The 18,725-nt window shown below is 38.3% G+C and overlaps 1 protein-coding gene across 3 annotated transcripts in view; it reads right to left on the reverse strand.

Moving 5' to 3' along the window:
• The window catches only part of Ryr2 (ryanodine receptor 2), a 574,535-nt gene that overhangs the window by 80,904 nt on the left and 474,906 nt on the right, over positions 1 to 18,725 (reverse strand). For 2 of the 3 annotated variants that reach the window (XM_026788350.1, XM_026788349.1), the window contains exons 71-77: positions 17,393 to 17,563; positions 15,945 to 16,004; positions 11,018 to 11,152; positions 7,784 to 7,896; positions 5,326 to 5,422; positions 2,921 to 3,024; positions 949 to 1,000 (exon numbers count right to left, since the gene is read on the reverse strand). In XM_026788350.1, coding sequence (XP_026644151.1) covers positions 949 to 1,000; positions 2,921 to 3,024; positions 5,326 to 5,422; positions 7,784 to 7,896; positions 11,018 to 11,152; positions 15,945 to 16,004; positions 17,393 to 17,563 — 732 coding nt within the window. Of the gene's footprint in view, positions 1 to 948; positions 1,001 to 2,920; positions 3,025 to 5,325; positions 5,423 to 7,783; positions 7,897 to 8,957; positions 9,003 to 11,017; positions 11,153 to 15,944; positions 16,005 to 17,392; positions 17,564 to 18,725 lie in introns of all 3 variants that reach the window. The other variant, XM_026788348.1, reaches the window with a different exon arrangement.

Here is an 18,725-nt window from a genome sequence, read left to right on the forward strand (position 1 = left end):
AATGAAATAGCAGCAACTACTGCTATCCTATTTAGTACTGGCCCTTCCACAGTTAAGTACTCCCAAGAAGCCTCACCACCACCTAAGTAACTTATCTACAATACCCTCAATAGTTCCTCTACCATTTAATTACCAGGTTTTAAATTTCTGTTTATATGTATGAGTGTGCATCTACATGTGTGTATAACATGTGCATGCAGATACCACTGGAGGCCAGAAGAGGGTGTTGGATAACCTGGAACTGGAGTTATGGGCTCTTGTGAACCACCTGAGTGGGTGCTGAGAACTGAAGTCCAGACTTCAGCAAGAGCAGCAAGTGCTCTTAACCAGAGAGCCATCTCTCAGCCCTAATTAGCAGTGTTAATATAACTGATGCAACTTTTAAAAGACTTGCTTTATCTTTTATTTACATGTATGTGCATGTACAAATATATGTACATATGTGCATGCAGGAGCCACAGAAGGCAGAAGTGGGTGCTGGATCCTCTGGCACTTGAGTTACTGGTGGTTGCGAGCTGCCTGGTAGAATGAGGGGGCTGGGGACTGAACTCAGGACCCCTGGAAGAATCACAAGTGAGCTTAACTGCTGAGCCATCTCTCTAGCCCCTCATTTGACTCCTGCTGCCCGTCAGAAGTTAAGCTCCCCCAAAACATAATGTAAATGTTTTTCATCTTGTTATCTCCAGGACCTTGACGTCTAATGAGTGTGAGCTAAATGAAAGAACATATGGGAATCTAGCAAATTCCCCACTCATAAAGTGCAAAACAGAAAATGATCTTGAGTGATCCAGGAAGCCAGAGCAGAAATTCCTGAAAGCAGTGCAAAGTTGGGGATCTATGTACTTCATGTTTATAAGATTTAACAGTATCTTTTATGTAGATTCTTACCATCTAATAAGTAAAACTAGTTCAGTTTTATTAAATATTAAAATCAAGATTTATATTTACCTTTGCCATAATATCTGCATATGCCATATATAGAAAATCTTCCTCCAGTTTGCTATGAAAACAAGGGGGGAAAGATCAATAATTAAGTAGGAGGCTCATCATATGTAGAAAAACATACCCATATAAAGGAACTGCTGCTTCTCAACACATATTCTTTTCTTACAATAAAATGAACACAAAACTTAGGTAATAGTAACATTCAAAAACAAACCATTTTACAATCAGAAAGCAAAAGCTGTCAATAGCTTCAGCAGATTTCAACCCCCACCCCCACTGTATAGCAGAGTCCTTCAAGTTTGAGAACAAAGCTGGCCTATGACATACATGCAAATGCACACAAATGGAATGACTAACTTTCTTCAAACTACAAAATGGGAAGAAAAAGGAAGCAAAAGCAAACTGAGGTGGCACAGAGCTTCTGACAGCACGGTGATATTGACATTTAAGGAAAGACTCAGCAAGCTAAAATGTCATAGTTAAAAATAATAAGATGGCCAGAAGAATGATGACTTTCAAAATTCAAAGCAGGACTAAATATATTCCCTATTCTATTTCTATGGAAGTATGGAAACTATTACTGCGTGAACAATCAAGTTTCTATCAAAGAGTGACCAACATTTATAAACATATCATAGTAGTTCCCAACTTCACATATGAGAACGACCTCATTACCTGACCAGGCCAGACAGACAGTTGTTCTATGCTTATAAGATGAGATGGTTTTGTTAGTGGGGAATAATAAGAGAGAGAAAACGTGAGCGAAAGGATGGACCACATTCAATGTTAAGAAAGAGAGACACAGATTGCTGTGGCACACAAAGAGATCACTTGGTGCTTTTGGATCTGTGAGAAGACTCATGTAGATGTGTATTGATAATTAAATGATCTCCCAGGGTCTGAGGAGAAAGGTTAAGACCTGGGGTAGGAAATAAGGTTCTACAACCTTGAAGATGTCCCTCCCACAGAGCCAATACCCTTGAGTGCCCCCAGTAGGAGGATGAAGCCATGGCATCTTCCCTGGAGCTTCTGGGATGGAATTTGTTGTGTAACTCGACAGGAGTTTGCTCTCTGAAGCTGCGGTGCATTTGTAGAACCAAGAGAGAAGGCAAGAAAGGTGGGCAAAATCCCTAAAACAGATCTGAGAGATGCTACCAAAGGCCTCACCCAGTACTTAATGGCTTCCTAAGCCTCACTGAAGTGGGAGATACCCTCTAAAGGGACGCCGAAGGCCACTCTCAAGGGTTTCCATGCATTCTCAGCAATGAGTTTTGTTTGCTATGAGTTATTTTATTTTTGACACTGCTTGATAAAAGAAAACCTTTTGTAAGATTCAGAATCAATAAAATCAGCCTAATACAGAAATAAGAAATCCCAGAATTTTTTGATAGTTCTTTTGGGGAGAGGGATATATATATGAGAACACGTGTGTGTGTGTGTGTGTGTGTGTGTGTGTGTGTGTGTGTGTGTGTGTGTGTAGGTCAGAGGTCACCCTCAGCTGTTATCACTTCTTAGAAGCCATCCACTTTGGCTTTTGAGATAGGGTCTCTCACTGAACCCTGGAACTCACTGAGCAGTCCAGGTTTGCTGGACAGCTAACCCCAGGAATCAGCCTGCTGTTTCTCCTTCCCTAGTGTTGGGTTTGCATACACACACCACCACCGTATCTGACTTTTTATGTGAATTATGGAATAGAACTCAGGTCCTCATAATTGCAAGGCAATTATTTTGCTGACTAACCATCTTTCCAGCTCCTCACTGGTAGGGTTTAAAGATCCCCCGACCCCCCCCCCAAATGAATGAATGTTGATCTATGGGTTTATGTCAGATAACACTGGTGAATCACTCCCTCTCTTGACAAGAACAGGATGTAACTGAGACATAAATAAATGACAAACAAGACTTAGATGTGGATTTTTTTTTTTATCAGTGTCTCCTAGGACTGCTATTAACCCCACCACCACCACCACCATACCATTTCTCCGTCAAGGCCGTGCGGCTGAAGAGAAGAATGAGCTGGTGAAGAGGATCGACTCTTTTCGTGGCTTCATCTTCTTCTGCAGGTTCAGCACCTGGTTTCTGGGGGAGAGGGGGAAGCAGATAAATATAAAGTATATAACATTTCTCATTTAAAACAAATATTTAAGACCAGCATAGTGGCTTATAGCTACAACCCCAGCCCTTAAGAAACAGAGGCAGGAAGACCAGGGGGATTGCAAATTTAAAGCCAGCCTGTGCTACACAGCAAGACAGTGTTTCAATAACTAAAAACCAAAGCAAGAAAATGGAAGTGTTCCCCCAAATCCAGGAGCAATAGGAAGGATTGTGTTGCGTGCATGCAGATGTGTGCTTTTCATAATATATAATTTTGTAGGGGAGGGGTGCCTATGTGAATGCACGTATGTATGTATGGGTATGTGTGTGGAAGCCAGATGTTAGCCTCAGGTGTTATCATTTTTTAGAAGCTATCCACTTCAGCTTTTAAGACAGGGTCTCTCTTGAACCTGCAGCTCACTGATTAGACTAGTTTTACTGATCAGCAAGCGCCAGGAATCAGCATGTGATATGTGCTGTGTTTTGTGCCTATATAATATATAATACAATACAGATAAAAATCTAACAAGTATAATGATTACTATACTGATTTAAAGCAGAAGCATTTTAACGCTTGGATCAAAAAACAGCTGAACAAAAATAACTCACAAAATTTAAAAAGAAAACACTATTCTTTCCAGCAAGACTTAAAACCAACAGAAAGAATATTTGTAACAGGGGAGAGTTAAGCTTCAGGCAGGGTAAAAAATAAAATTTTATAACAATAAAATGTTGTCACATTATATATGACAATTAAGTCTATACAAGAATATTTATCATATAAAATATTTTCTTGACTTAAAAATGATAGACAAAAACGACAAAATGGATTAGTGACTGAGGATGTATACACTTTTTATTTTATTTACTTTTAAAACAAAAATAACATTAGATAAATCTTCATCATTGAAAAAAATATTAAACATTTTTGTTGCTGGCAGAATTGATTGATTCTGATTTTCCCGAATGACTTAATGGATTTTGTGTCTCCAGAGACATTTTTGCCCATTTCACATGATTTTCTTTCTATTTCAAAGGAGATTCTTAACTGGGTTAAGAATGTTGATGTGATTAGTAGTCAAAATTGTATGAGATGCCTCAATATTCTATGGTTGCTTTGATTGTAAAGGCAAGTAAAATTCATTAGAGAACCAGTAACAGGGTTAGGGCTGGGGCTCCCTTGGTAGAGTCTTTGCCCAGCGCACGTGAAGACCTGGGCTGGATCCCAGCACAGAATCCCAACTCATGAGAGTGGAGACAGAAGAACCGGAAGTTCAAGCCTGTCTTTGGCCAAATAGAGAACTGGAAGTCAATTTGGGCAACACTGCCTGTTTGAAACAGATGGGAAGGGCACTCAGAGTTAGGATTTTACTATTGTATTGTATTTATTATTAGCTCCTGACAATTTGTAAATTAAAAAGTGATTTCAATATAAGAGACATTTAACTTGGAAATCTTAACATCTCCAGGAACTCCACAGACTTCTGCGGGACCTGTGTTTTAAAAATTCATTTGGAAAGATGGTTTAAAGTAGTAGCTTAGTTTATAAGAGATGTTGAAGTTCCTCAGTCCTCCATGGTGTAATGCCCATCAGAATGGTCACCCTACTACTGTCAGATGGAGGGAGGTTCTACCTGCTGAGTACCATGCTTAACCCAACTTCCTCCTCTTCCATGTCCACTCCACTTCTTGACAAAAACCTCATTATCTGACCGAGCCAGACAGATGGCTCTTCTATGGTTATAGGATGAGATAGTTTTGTTAGTGGGGAATAATAAGAGAGAGAAAACAAGAGTGGAAAGATGGACCACATTTGATGTTAGAAAAGAGAGATACAGATTGCTGTGGCACAGAAGAGATCATGTGAGGCTTCCAGATCTGTGAGAAGACTCATATGGATGTCACCTTCTGACCTAGTGGGTGTGAGAGAAAGAGAGGACCTGTGGATGTCACCTCTGACCTGTTTACCTTTGACAATCAGCAAAGTTTTTTAGTCTTTAATTTACTTGGTATGAATAATTTCTTTTAGATTTTCACCTTGGCTTTAATGTGGATAGGGCTTTGATAACTGAACCACAGTTAATAAAATAATTCATGTTTTTCATTTTATATTCTGAATTTTTGATATTGATAGCTATATATTTTGGAAAATAAAACGGGGGGGGGGTGTCATCAACATCAAATGCAGCAACAGTTGAAATGAAAAAGTTTCCCAAGACCAATGTGCTATGTAACACTTTTCTTTCAATCCTCTTTCATGCTATAACCCCATTAAGAAAAACTTACCGCTAAATCTTCAATCAATTTATCCTCAAAGTAATGCTCCTCCGTTTCAATCCAAGACTTTTCATATCCCTGAAGAAAAAGATTGACAGCCCGATGCCTAAAGGATAAACACAATGTCAAAAAAGATTTTAAATATTTGAAAAAGAATTCAATAGTACTTTATTATCAGATTATCTGTGTACTAAAATATAAAATAAAAATAGACATCCTATTTCAGATTCTTCTCTTCACAGACAATTCCTTGGGCCAGATAAAGGCAGGTTCCTCAGCTCACATACTGACTTTGGGTTTAGTCCCAGATCAAACATTTCTAAGCTTACAATTTTCACAATTCTCATACATGCAACAAGAATAATTATATCTACATCTCAATCTTATAAGACTTAAAGTGAAATAGAGAGTATGAAAGTACGTTAGATAGATATAAGTTAAATGGTGGCTATCATTTCCTACTCTGATTCTTGCTAAATACTGTAAGTCAACAGAAGAATTAGCCTATATTCAGATTAATTTCAAACAGGCTCTGGCATTCTAGAGTGGAATTATTGAGTGAATTTTCTACAACTCTAGGGATGAAGATGAAATCTTAGATCACTGATTAAAAAATATGTCCATCTGAAGTTGAAAAATGGTTCTGTGGTGTACACTTGTGTTCTTGAAGAGGACCCAAACTTGGTTCCCAGCACCCAGGGGAGGTGGCTCATGCCCATCTGTAACTCTAGTTCCAGGGGTCTAATGCCCTCTTCTGGCCTCTGTGGCTACTGGATGTATGCGCAACACCACAACCACAGATTCCACACACAAATACACACAAAATAAATTTCAAAAAAAAATGTTTGCCTATGAAATACAAAAAGAGATCAGTGAAGACAAGAAGAGAAAATAAAACTCATCATGATGCTAACGAGAGAAATAGGTAAGATTTAGGTGAGAAAGGACAAAAGAATAGTAAGCAGACATCATATTAGAAGTAACGGAATGATATTGTATGAGGGAAGCCTGTATTCAACAGTAACAGAAGTGTGTTAGGAAAGCATGAAGCATAATGGTAAGACGGGCTCAAGAAGAGCCTTGAAAACAGGAGAGGAACTATCATTTTTGGAAACACTAGCAATGACTGCAAATTCCCGCACATGGACAAGGCAAGCCAAAGGATGTGTTCGGCTGCTTTCAGAACCTCATCGTCATGAACACAATTTTTAGACTTTTAAACAGACAACATGTCCAGCCTTCAGGGAAATTCAGAAACACCTCACTCAGCTAAGATGCTCCTGAAATGGTTTAAGTGATGTCTTTGTAAGATTAATCCTTTCTCCAATATGATAGAGATTCACTGAATGGCAAGGCACTGGTTGCTGTTCAAAGTTAGGAAAACAGAAACATAAAATTATATGGAACCTTTGGAATCAGAGAGGCAAGCACCCTGAAGACTGTAGCACATTGTAACAACCAGAAGTAACCTCACTGTATATACATACAGAAAGAGGGCTGACTTGCACGGGAGATCAGAGATGTTCCGAAAAGTGTTACAGATGAGTGAGCCTTGTTTACAACACATAGATGTGGTTACTTGAATGAGAAATATCCCCCATAGTCTCCGGCATTTGAATACTTGCTCTTCTTTGGTACAGCTGTTTGGGGAAGTGTGACCTTGTTGAAGGAATGTACTATTGGAGCTGGGCTTCGAGAATCTGAAGACTAGATTCACACCATTTCCAATGTGTTCTTTTGTCTATAAATTACCTTTGGTCTTGGTGTTTTATCACAGTAATAGAAACGTAACCAACACAGTGGGAATATGACTACTTACAGAAAGTTAAGAGTAGCAGAGAGACCAATGCTTTGAGAGAATACCCAGGAAACTGTACGAGGTCATCAAGCCAGACTTGAATGCACCAAGTAATAGCTCTATTAACAAGTATGCTGTTTTAATCCTAAGAGAACAGTGATGAGTCTGTTGGGTTCATTTTGTCATTGCTGAAAGTCAGGAGAGTATCTTTTCTCTGCATGAGAACAATTATACAAACAGCAGACATGGCTAGCATCTACTGTGACCTGCATACTGACAAGCACTCTGTAATGTTCACCAGTCTGTCTTTGTACTGTATGGGCCAGTGCTGCCACCGTCCAGAAGGGGAAACCATAGGAGAGTGAAGAAATCAATTTGACCGATGTTGAGTAATACAGAAACTCAAGTTGAAATCTGAGCTTTTGGACTTGAAAGAATGTTTCCAAGCACACTACATGTCCTCCCCCTATGTGAGCAGCTATTTCTCAACACACTATTTTTAAATGACAGGACAACCTGTGGTTCTCTAAATAAACAAGGAAAACAAACCGATGAGTTCAAGAACCAATAACTCTCTACTGTGCATCCCTTGGCTAGATTACCATTGTCACCCACTATTTAGAGAAGAAAATGAATCTCTTTTAATTAAGCACTTTAAAAAATTCTGACCTTGGCAGATTGTACAAGGGGGCCATCCGGAAGCAGGCGACGACGGCTCTTTTCCTCTGCTTAGAGAGTAGTTTATGCCATACAGCCTTCTTTGATCTCTGAGGATGTTCCACCTGAGGTAGAACAGCACAAATAAAGATACGCTTACAGCCTCAATCCACCCTCAACAGTGTGATATTAATCAGGTGCATCTCTTAAATTTATTCCAAATTGCCTAACAATTATTTTGGTTAAGACTATATCCTCAAAGTTACCCAAAGCTAAATTTTAGATGATTTCAAATGGTACTTAGTAAAAATTACCTATTTTCTAATAGTCTGTAGCTCCCAAGCCTTGTTATCTTTAAAATCAAAGAAACAGAAAAGCATTATATATAAAATCATTTTGTGTCATTCTAAAAATATTAAGCCCTTTAAGTTTTTTTAATCCCATGTGTATGCATGTATATTTGTACACAAGTACGTGTACACACATGTGAGCATGCATTTGGAGGCCAGTGAGCAACTTCAGCTATCATTCCTCGGTTGCCATCCAACTTGTGTTTTGTTTGTTGGTATTTCGTTTGTTTATGTTTTTGAGATAAGGTCTCTCACTGGCCTAGAATTTACCAATTAGGAAAGTTTGGCTGGCCAGTGAGTCCCAGAGATCTGGCTGTCTCTGTCTCCCCAGTGCTAGAATTACAAGCACATTCTGCCAGGCCCAGTTTTTAAAATGTGGGTTCTGATGATCAAACTCGGGTCCTCGTTTCGTTTCTTTAATCCCCTGTGTGGGCTGTGTTGTTTTGTTTCCTACACAGAAATGCATTCATTCACATATTCACTGAAACTACTTGTATTGTAAGTGTGGCAACCACAGATACAAGCAGTGTCAATGCAAAGCCTACTCCTCTTTAATACAAGAAGACAACAAGGCTGTGTGAACTCAGTACCAGGAGTAAATAGAAGGATTTAATATTAGGAAAGTACTAAAATATGTAGCTATTTTTGTTAGGTAAGATAAACGAGAATTCAAAAGTTATAAGAAATTATGCAAACAGGCTATTTATTTGAATAACGGTGCTTGAAACTTCAAGAGAAAAAAAGAGATTAATCATAAGTATTAGAAAGAATATAAATTCCTAGTATGGTTTTGTAAATTAATTAGTATTCTCTAGGCAATGGAGCACTGTACTTCCCAGACTGAAATATCTCCGGCCAGTATACTCAGTATACTTAGATTTCTGGAAAAAATGAAAATGTTATGTTAGCCCAAAGTAAACCAAATATATTATGCTTTGCAACAAATGCTTGGACTATGAATACAATAATTATTGAAAACATTAAGACTGACTGATCCATTGCAGACATTTTAACAGGGTGATCTGTCTAACTGACAAGTTCTTATTTCTCTGACTCTCTGTCCTCAAGAAAATCAATGTAATGATCTAGCAAATGTTCACTTCAATTGTTTTCTTGATGAGAGTAGTAGGTGGAATAAATTCTTATTGAGGATAGTGTTGATTAAAACAGGATCAAGAGCTGAGTTGTCGTCCAATGAGATCCATGTATCCCGATATAAAACTCCACTTTGGGGTCTGAGATTTTAAGAGAACAGTTTTGATAAGTATGACAATCTGCTGAATATGATGAAAATCCATAGACGTATGTGAAGTTCTTGAGTTCTTGAGATACAGTTGTAAACTGGACAGAAAAGGATCCAACTAGCATCTAGCCTCAAAATTTGGTAAAGAATTATACAAGGAAAAATTTAAGTAGTGGGACCGGTTACTTTAAACTATCTCCATATGTTATTTAACCATTCAAGTCAGGGATGGATGTTCAAACAATATATAGTAAAATCAAAGCAAAATGTATATTAATATTATGGTTATATACGCAAGTGTGGATAAAGCAGATAGAAAATCAAAACTTAGTCCCTACAGCACAAAGGTAGGAAGGTTTCTGGGATGACACAGGGCATTTTATTTTCTCATATTCAGTTTTAAGAAAGCATATCCCCCAGGTACTGTCATAGACCTACTGGCTAACTATGCTAGCCTCTCTCATGGGTGCAATCTTATTTTTTTAATATTTATTTTATGTGTGTGTGCTGAATACATGTGCATGAGTGGATGCTCACATCAATATGTTTGTGAGCAGAGGGAAGAGATCATTGTAAAGTATTTTTAACCCTCTCCACCTTAGTATTTCAGATAGGCTCTCTCAGTGAACTTGCAGATCAGACAGCCCCAGGTAGGATGCCTAAGCAGTGAGTCCTCAGGACCCTCCTGCCTCTGCCCATCCCTGTGCTGTTGTTACAGAAATGGCCACCATATTCAGCCTTTACATGGGAATTGGAGATCTGACCTCAGGGTCTCATGCTTTCACAGCAAGCACCTTTATTTCTGAGCCATCTCTCCAGTTCGAATGTTACCTCGTTGAGTAGATGTCATGTTTAAAAGAGAATATGTTTACGTGTGTAGAGAATAAGTTTCATTGAATGAATATACAAGCAGATTCAGATATGTGTATGGAAACCAGACAATTGCCTGGATACATGTATTTTGTAACAGACTGTATTTAATATAATATAAGCATACAATATAATCGTCTGAGAGTGTCACAAGAATTACTACTTTGAACATTCTTGAACTAAGAAGACAAAATAAAAAATAAAACACACAAGAATTTTTTGATATTTAAAACAGGTTATGACTGAAAAATGACACAAAAATATTTTCCTCATTTGAGGTTTTACGGTCAATGTATTATTTTTTTATAAATGTAATTTTCTCTTTATATCAGAGAGAAATTGCTCAAAATCTCTCATAAAAGCAAAGGTAAAGCAAGCAAAAGAGAAAATACTTCAGATATTAAACCAGCAAAAGATAAAATATCTCAGACATATTTTATGTGAAGTATTAAAATGATATAAAAATAAAATATTTGAAATCCGGTATAACTGTGATATTTTGTTAGAAAGGTTTAGAATAAAGTCTATACTACTAACAATCTATAGAATTTTAGAAAAGTTTAAAAAATATAATAGAATTGAAGGCTCTGATCTCCTGAAACATACTATCTACAGATGTCTCCTAAAACTATAATCTTGGAAATAATGAATTATATTCTCATTGTAATGAATATTCTAAACATATATGGGAGTTGGGGGACCACAGTTAAAATTAATGAACATTTTAAAAAAGTATTTTATGTGGTTAAGGCAAATATGATGGGATTAACACAAAGATCTGACCTGTTCAAGATGAAAAAGTACATTTGCTATATCCAGGACACGCTCGACTGTCCTCTCTGGGTCTGAGGTGTCTTCCGTCCTGTTTGGCAGGTCTTTGTAGAGAGCCATTTGCCACCTGATTGCAGGATCTTCCAACTGTGGTGAAGAAAACACATGGTGGCAACTGAAGAGAGGAGGTGTCCAGCATGATTTGCTGGGTCTACCATGACCACTAAACACACAGAGAAGAGTACTAAAACACCTACAGAATTCTAGCCACATAGAAGTCTAGGAAGAGGCCGGACTGTGTGACAACTCCTTTAATTAGACGATACTACACTACCAAAGCTCACTGAGAATATTTAAATCCTATTTACAAATATACAACCATGTGAGGAAATGGAAAGGTTAGTTTGGTTTGACTGCTATACCCATACCTCTGTGTCTATATTTTATGATGTATATATCTTAGATATATCACTAAAAGAGCAAGAGAAAGCTATTTAGAGATTAGAAACATAAAACTTCATATAGTCATGAAATTCTCATGTAGTAGAGAGGATAGAAATTTCATTACTGTTTATCATTTCAATGAGGATAATGGGGAAGACACATGTGACCGACTGTGTGAGTGATTGGGAATATTTCCCTAGAGTAGTTAAGATGTAATTAGGGGTAAACACATAGTAGGTAACCGGGGTGGACGACACCAGCTTTGGTGTCTGGGAACCCAAAAACTCCCTGAAACCACAGAAGACCTTTTGTGTTGCTTGGGAAAGTCACCAGTCAGCAGCACAGGGTCAGGAAACCACAGTCCAGAGGCCCTGGAATCTCCCAGGAATGTGTTTTGACAATTTGATATGAACAATGTTAACAAGAGTCCCGGGTATTTTTCCTGAGACAGAAATTCAGAGAACTGCAGTAGTGAAAATGGCTGCATCTCCAGTGAATGTACCCCAGGCACTTGTCTATGCTGAAGCAAGGAACAGTATTGAAATTTCATAGCTCAGCCGGAAGACCAGTTAGTCTGCCATAGACCGCCACTCTCTCTCTTCCCTCAGCAGACCTAAGCTCATCCCCAGTGCTGTAGCTGAACACACCTCCTGTGGATCCCAAAAACAATCCTCTTCTGACCTCCCTGCCTCCACTCCTCACTGGATCCCAGCCTTGTAACCACTGGAGGAGAAAACATGAGACACTAGCTGGACCCTTACTGGTAAACCACAAGCCTCATGATAAAATATAAAATAATAGAAATGGGTTAATTTAAGATGTAAGAGCTAGCTAGAAATATGCTTAAGCTATTGAGCAAACAGTATTGCATTTAATATAGTTTCTGTATGTTTATTTCGGGTCTGGTCTAAACTTGACTCTAAACTTAGGGAGTTTAGAACACAGCAAATTCTCACTGAAATGAAAACTTTAATATAAACCAATACAGCATACAAATTTTACACTCACCAAAAAGAAATCTCAACATTTTATTTGCTAATGCTGTCAAATTTCATAATAAAAACTCAAAATAAAATCTTTATAATTTATTTTTTAATATTTTATTTCTTAAACTGTGTGTCTATGTAGTTCTGTGCACACGAGTGCATATGCCTATGTTGTCTAGAAGAGGGCATCAGATTCCCTGGTGTGAGAGTTGGAACCAAACTTCTCTAAAAGAACAGTTAAGTGTAAATAGATGAACCAGTTCTCCAACTTCAAAGATTTTTTTTTAAAAAAAAAATTTTGTCTTCATGTTTTTAAGACAGACTATAAAATCATAAAACCTGGCAGATATAGGCATCTTAGTGGGAGAAAAGCCTGTCATTTCAAAGAAATAAAACATAAGCGCCAGGTGCCATGCCATTAAAAGTAGACAAAGCAATTCCCAGGTCTTTCCCTTCACTTTAGAATTTCCACAGAAAACAAAATTGCATTTTATAGGGGGAAAGAAATACTAGAGATAGTCTCAAACTTCCAAACTTCTAAGACAGGAAGAACTTTGAAGCGGAGATGAACCCCTGGACAGAACTTCATATATGAATGACTTCTTAAAACTGTTTGTCCTTTGCTCAAAATAAATGCTTTCCTCTATGTTTTCATATCAAAGGTCTATGTGTTTCGTCCTTGTCTCTTCAATAAATAGATGTTTTCGATAAGGTGAAATCTGTATGTTCTCTGTCAGCAATGACTCCTCTAAGGTTCTGCCTCTGTCTGGTGTTCACACAAAGTGTGATGACAAAGCAAAAGTGAGGCTACTTCACAAATGGGCCCGTGTGTCCATCTAGATGGTAAGAGAGGAGGATCCTAAAGTAGACCCTACCCCGGCAGTCCTCCCATTAGATGAGGCAACAGCACTCTTTCTCCAGTGCCTATGATTTGATGCAGCAAGGAATGGATGCAGCAGTGAGGCCAAAGGCAGCCAGCAGTGGGAGAGTGTTAGAACATCTTTGAGGCTGGCGCCACCAAACCAGGGTTTGATGTGAAACATTACTGTCTAGGTGGCTCCTGAAAGCTCCCAGGGGAAAATGCAGGATCTCAAAACCAAAGTGATTCATGATTAATAAAAACTCAGAGAGAGAAATTGGGGTTCAACCTGAAGGTCATAAATGCAAAACAGCAAGCCACTGGCTCTTACTTCTATCTCTCTCTCTCTCTGAAATGGCAATCCTGCCTCCTCCAAGAATCTCAGAAAGAGACTAAAATTGAGAGCTGCCTCTTCCCGTTTTTATAATCCTCTCTAGGGCTTGGATTAAAGCCTTGCACCACCGGGATTTAAGGCATGCACCGCCTAGTTTCTACAGCAACTACTGTAACTACTGGGATTAAAGGTGGTGTTACCACTGCCCCTTCTATAAGGCTGACCAGTGGGGCTGTTTTATTATCTGATATTCAGGCAAACTTCATTTATTAAAATACAAATGAAATACCACTACACTCAAGGGCTACATGACCACTTCCTGCCATGGGCACAGACCCTAAGGATACTTAACGGGGGTTGCCTAAGTGGAAAGACCTCAGGAACCCTTCAGGGATTCATGATGCCATCTAACTCCCGTGTCTGTAAAAACATTCATGTTTCTCACTGAATGGGAGCTCACAGTATATATTCTGGCTCTGTGTTCAGACAGAGGTTTTACAACAAATCACAAAAATATTTAGGTTTTTCTTTTCTCTCTGAAAAAGAGACTACACTAGGAGTTAATCCTCTTCTCTGCAGGACTTATTACTAAAATATGGCTTTGCTCGCATAGAAGTTCATAAAAACTTGCCTTAAAGACACCATGTGCACTGGGAATATAGCAGAAGCATATTTTACCTGTAGCAATCATATCTTCCCAGATACTAAAAGAATAAAGACATGTAGGTCTGTGGGAAGGAATATTTTAAAACACTAAAGTACTAATTAGTGATTTTTTAATATATTTTTTATACCTTCAGTTATATTAATTATACAGAATCCTCAGAGGGGTGACAAAATAGATTAGAAACCTACAGGTGGGGTCACATAGTAGTTAGATCTCTTTTGTTTGGTTGGGTTTTGCTTTTGAACTCAAGGCCTTGCTATGTAACCCAAACTAGACACAAATTTACATCTTCGCATCTCAGCCTCTTGAGGGTTGGGATTACAGGCATGCACTACCCACCAAGCTCAACAAAAACAGACTTTTTAAATTATATATCTTATAAATAAATGAGTGACCTACTTGGTAGTATTTAAGAAAATCTTTGAGTAATAGCAAATACTGGACTGTGAAACTCAGTTTTAGCAACTCTTTCAGTGCTGCTGGAAACCAGTTTCTAGTCACACTAGTCTTTAATAGGTTTTTCCTCTCCTTGGGTCAACACATTTACACTTACTGCAGTAAACATCAATATCTCCTCTATATGAATAACTCCTAAATACACATTTTTACCTTAACACTAAAGGAAAAAAATTCAACTTGTTATGGATTTCTGCTTCCAGGTTCCCCCAAACCACAAAAAAAAAAAAACAGTTGTAAAATGCATATACAGTATTTATTCAATCTGTGATGAACTTCATTTTTAATTTTATAATTTTTTTTCTTTTTTTTTTAATTTATTTATTTATTGAGGATTTCTGCCTCCTCCCCGCCACCGCCTCCCATTTCCCTCCCCCTCCCCCGATTAAGTCCCTCTCCCTCATCAGCTTGAAGAGCCATCAGGGTTCCCTGGCCTGTGGGAAGTCCAAGGACTGCCCACCTCCATCCAGGTTTAGTAAGTTGAGCATCCAAACCGCCCAGGCCCCCCCCCCAAAGCCAGCACGTGCAGTAGGATCAAAAACCCATTGCCCTTGTTATTGAGTTCTCTGTAGTCTTCATTGTCCGCTATGTTCAGCAAGTCCGGTTTTATCCCATGCTTTTTCAGACTCAGGCCAGCTGGCCTTGGTGAATTCCCGAAAGAACATCCCCATTGTCTCAGAATGTGGGTGTACCCCTCGCGGTCCTGAGTTCCTTGCTCGTGCTCCCCCTCCTTCTGCTCCTGATTTGGACCTTGAGATTTCTGTCCGGTGCTCCAATTTGGGTCTCTGTCTCTGTCTCCTTTCATCGCCTGATGAAGGTTAATATTCAGGGGGATGCCTATATGTTTGTCTTTGGATTCACCTTCTTATTTAGCTTCTCTAGGATTGCGAATTATAAGCTCACTGTCTTTTAATTATGGCTAGAAACCAAATATGAGTGAGTACATCCCATGTTCCTCTTTTTGGGTCTGGCTTACCTCACTCAGGATAGTGTTTTCTATTTCCATCCATTTGTATGCAATTTACAACCCTCAACTTTTAAGATTACACCATTTATTACCATTCTGGTTATTAATGCAAAGTCTTGGCAAGTACAATAATGGCCAACTAAAATAATCTCACTTGCTAGTGTGAGACTTTCAGTAATAATATCCTGAAAATAGTAAACATTACTTGAAGTAAAAGCTGGCTTACCTTGCCTTGTAGGTGTATATTACTGCGGATTATATCTCGTACCTCCTCCTCAGTGTCTTTCTGTCAAGAAATATATGTTACCTAAAGGAAATCTCATAATAAGTGCATCGACTGCCACATTCAACAAGAGGAATCAAATACCCTGTTAAATGTGTGTGTCTGATGGGCATGTTTACATTTTTCACTTTTCTTTGAAAAAGTTAAAGTGTATGTGTGTGTGTATGTGCATGTGTATATGCCTGTGTATGTGCGTGTGTATGTTCATGCATATGTGTGTGTGCATGTATGTGCATGCATATGTGTGTATGTTCATGTATATATGTGTGCATGTGCATGTATATGTGCATGTGTATGGGTGTATGTGTGTATGTATGTGTGTATGTGTGCATGTGCATGTGTGTGTATGTACATGTGTGTATGTATGTGTGTCTGCATGTATATGTGCGTGTGTGTGTGCAGTTGTCCGTGGAGCCCAGAAGGTGTCAGACACGCTGAAGAAGAAGTTACAGATGGTTGTGAGTTTCTAAAGTAGGTTCTCAGAGCTGAACCTAGTCCTTTCCAAGAGTGCTATATATTCTTACCTATTGAGCCACCCTCTACCCTCAGAAAACCTCTCTACACTTCAACCACTTCAAGCAGGGCCACAAGCTACTTTGACTACTCAGTAAGGATGTCAAGGGTCAACAGAAGGAATCTAATTCATAAGAAAAAAGAAGACAGAAACATGTTCCCTTGGCTCATATGGGAGTAAAACCATGCTTTTCTCTCAAATCTCCAAAAAGAGACTTTTGCATGTCACAACATACTCCATAACAGAGCTCTAACAAGAAGTATGCAAGTAAAAATCAAACATCAGATGACTCTGCCCAAACATCCCTCCATTCACTCCTTCCAAGGACACAAACAAGACTGACTGACATAGGCATTTCACTGTCAGTCTCTGGAAAAGAGGACAGGGAGAATGCATTCTCCAATTGGCATATACAAATTAGCAACTCCAAGACATCGTTCTAGAAATTTACATAGTCATCTGTAATTATGAAAAATAAACTAAAGGAAATAATTCTAGCAAAGAAAAAAATTGCAATGCCCGCAAAGGACCAGAGCTCCTGGAAGCTAATGCCTCTTCTAGCCACCATTGGAACAATGCATTTGCTTCTAATGTTGAAAAATCTGACCAAAGCTCTCATGGCAGATTTTATAAAGGAGTTCATATGCAATCCATTTTTCACCTTGGAGCTAGAGATTCATATATTTTGTTTGCTTAGGACAAAAATTCCCCCCCCCCAAATAATAGGCAGTCATTGATTTAAGTCCTAGAGTAGGTAGAAAAACTACTTACAAAAATGTAACTGTAAATGAAATATTGACAGAGTTATTCAAAGGATGCAATGCCACAGAGCCTGGAGGTCTGATGACCACCACCCCTGGGTGACCAGGAGACTCACCAAGCTAAATCGATTTTTGGCCAGAGCAATGAGCTCCTGGTCCCCGGGGGCACAGATGTTCAGCCCAATGGGCAGCAGTCGCTTCAGAGCTGCCACAATCAGAGATGTCTGCATAGAATAGCGGTCCCCTTTGCGCTTCATTTTCTTCCTCTCTTGATCAGAAACGGCTGCCTGCGGATCAAAAAGGAATTCTGGGATGTTCATCCATGTTTCTTTCATTCAGACCTGCCAATCTCCTTGAACACAGTCATGGCCCCACTTTCCTTATTTTCTCCAGGTTCTAGTTTTTAGGAATATAAACCATTCTGAAAAGGTCATCTTCTCAGCAACTTCTTTTCTTTTACTTGTAGTTTTTATTCTTCCTACATCTTTACCATTAACTCATGGTATTTTATTCTCATGTAATTTTTAGATAGCAAGACACATCATAACATTAGGGAGAAATTCCACATAGTAATTTAATATGTAATATGCTTTCTAATTCTCAATGCTTAAGTTAATTTAAATACAGAAAACTTACTTTTGCTTGGATAAATGCTTTGCAATATACATGAATAAAAAGAGTGTGTTTTATATATGAACACACTATCTGGATTATTTATAATCTCTCTCAAAAACAGACAAGCAAAACAAAGAAACAAGAAAAAGGTGAAATATGAAAAAGGCTGGAGCTGAAAGACTTCTCAGCACAGTGAAAAGTAATGCAGCCACTGATTCATTTTTTAAACATTTCTGCTTTTATGTGTACAGAGTTTCTGCCTATGTGTATGTCTGTGCATGTGTGTGTTCCACCCACACAGGCCAGAAGAGGGCATCAGCTCTTCTAGAACTGAAGTTACAGATGATGGTGAGCCACCATGTGGATATTGGAAATTGAACCTGGGTCCTCCCCAAGAACAGTCAGTATGCTTAACTGTTGAGCCATCTCTCCCGTTCCAGCAATTGATTCATTACAAAGGACTTGTACACAATCATCATATTGCAGTATATTATTATTCCATATATAGTTATGCCCTATCAAATCTATAATTTTCTGAACATTAGAAGCCAGAACAGTTATATTCCAAAGAGATATACATATTGTGTGGAACTCGTTTTTTATATGTACCAGCTTATAATAAATTATTTTTAGTAAATTTAGTTTCTAGGAATCTTGTAAGAACTTCATCTTCCATAGATCATTTTTATGTCTCAGTAGTTTACTACACCTGATTCAAACTAATCCTAGAAGCTATCCAAACAGAACATATGATTTTATATCAGTAAACAATATTATCAAACCAACCCAATTACTATTATGAACTTTCAAACAAACCTCTAAAACCCAGCAACT

The sequence above is a fragment of the Microtus ochrogaster genome, unplaced genomic scaffold (assembly GCF_000317375.1).
Source record: "Microtus ochrogaster isolate Prairie Vole_2 unplaced genomic scaffold, MicOch1.0 UNK2, whole genome shotgun sequence".
Lineage (NCBI taxonomy): Eukaryota > Metazoa > Chordata > Mammalia > Rodentia > Cricetidae > Microtus > Microtus ochrogaster.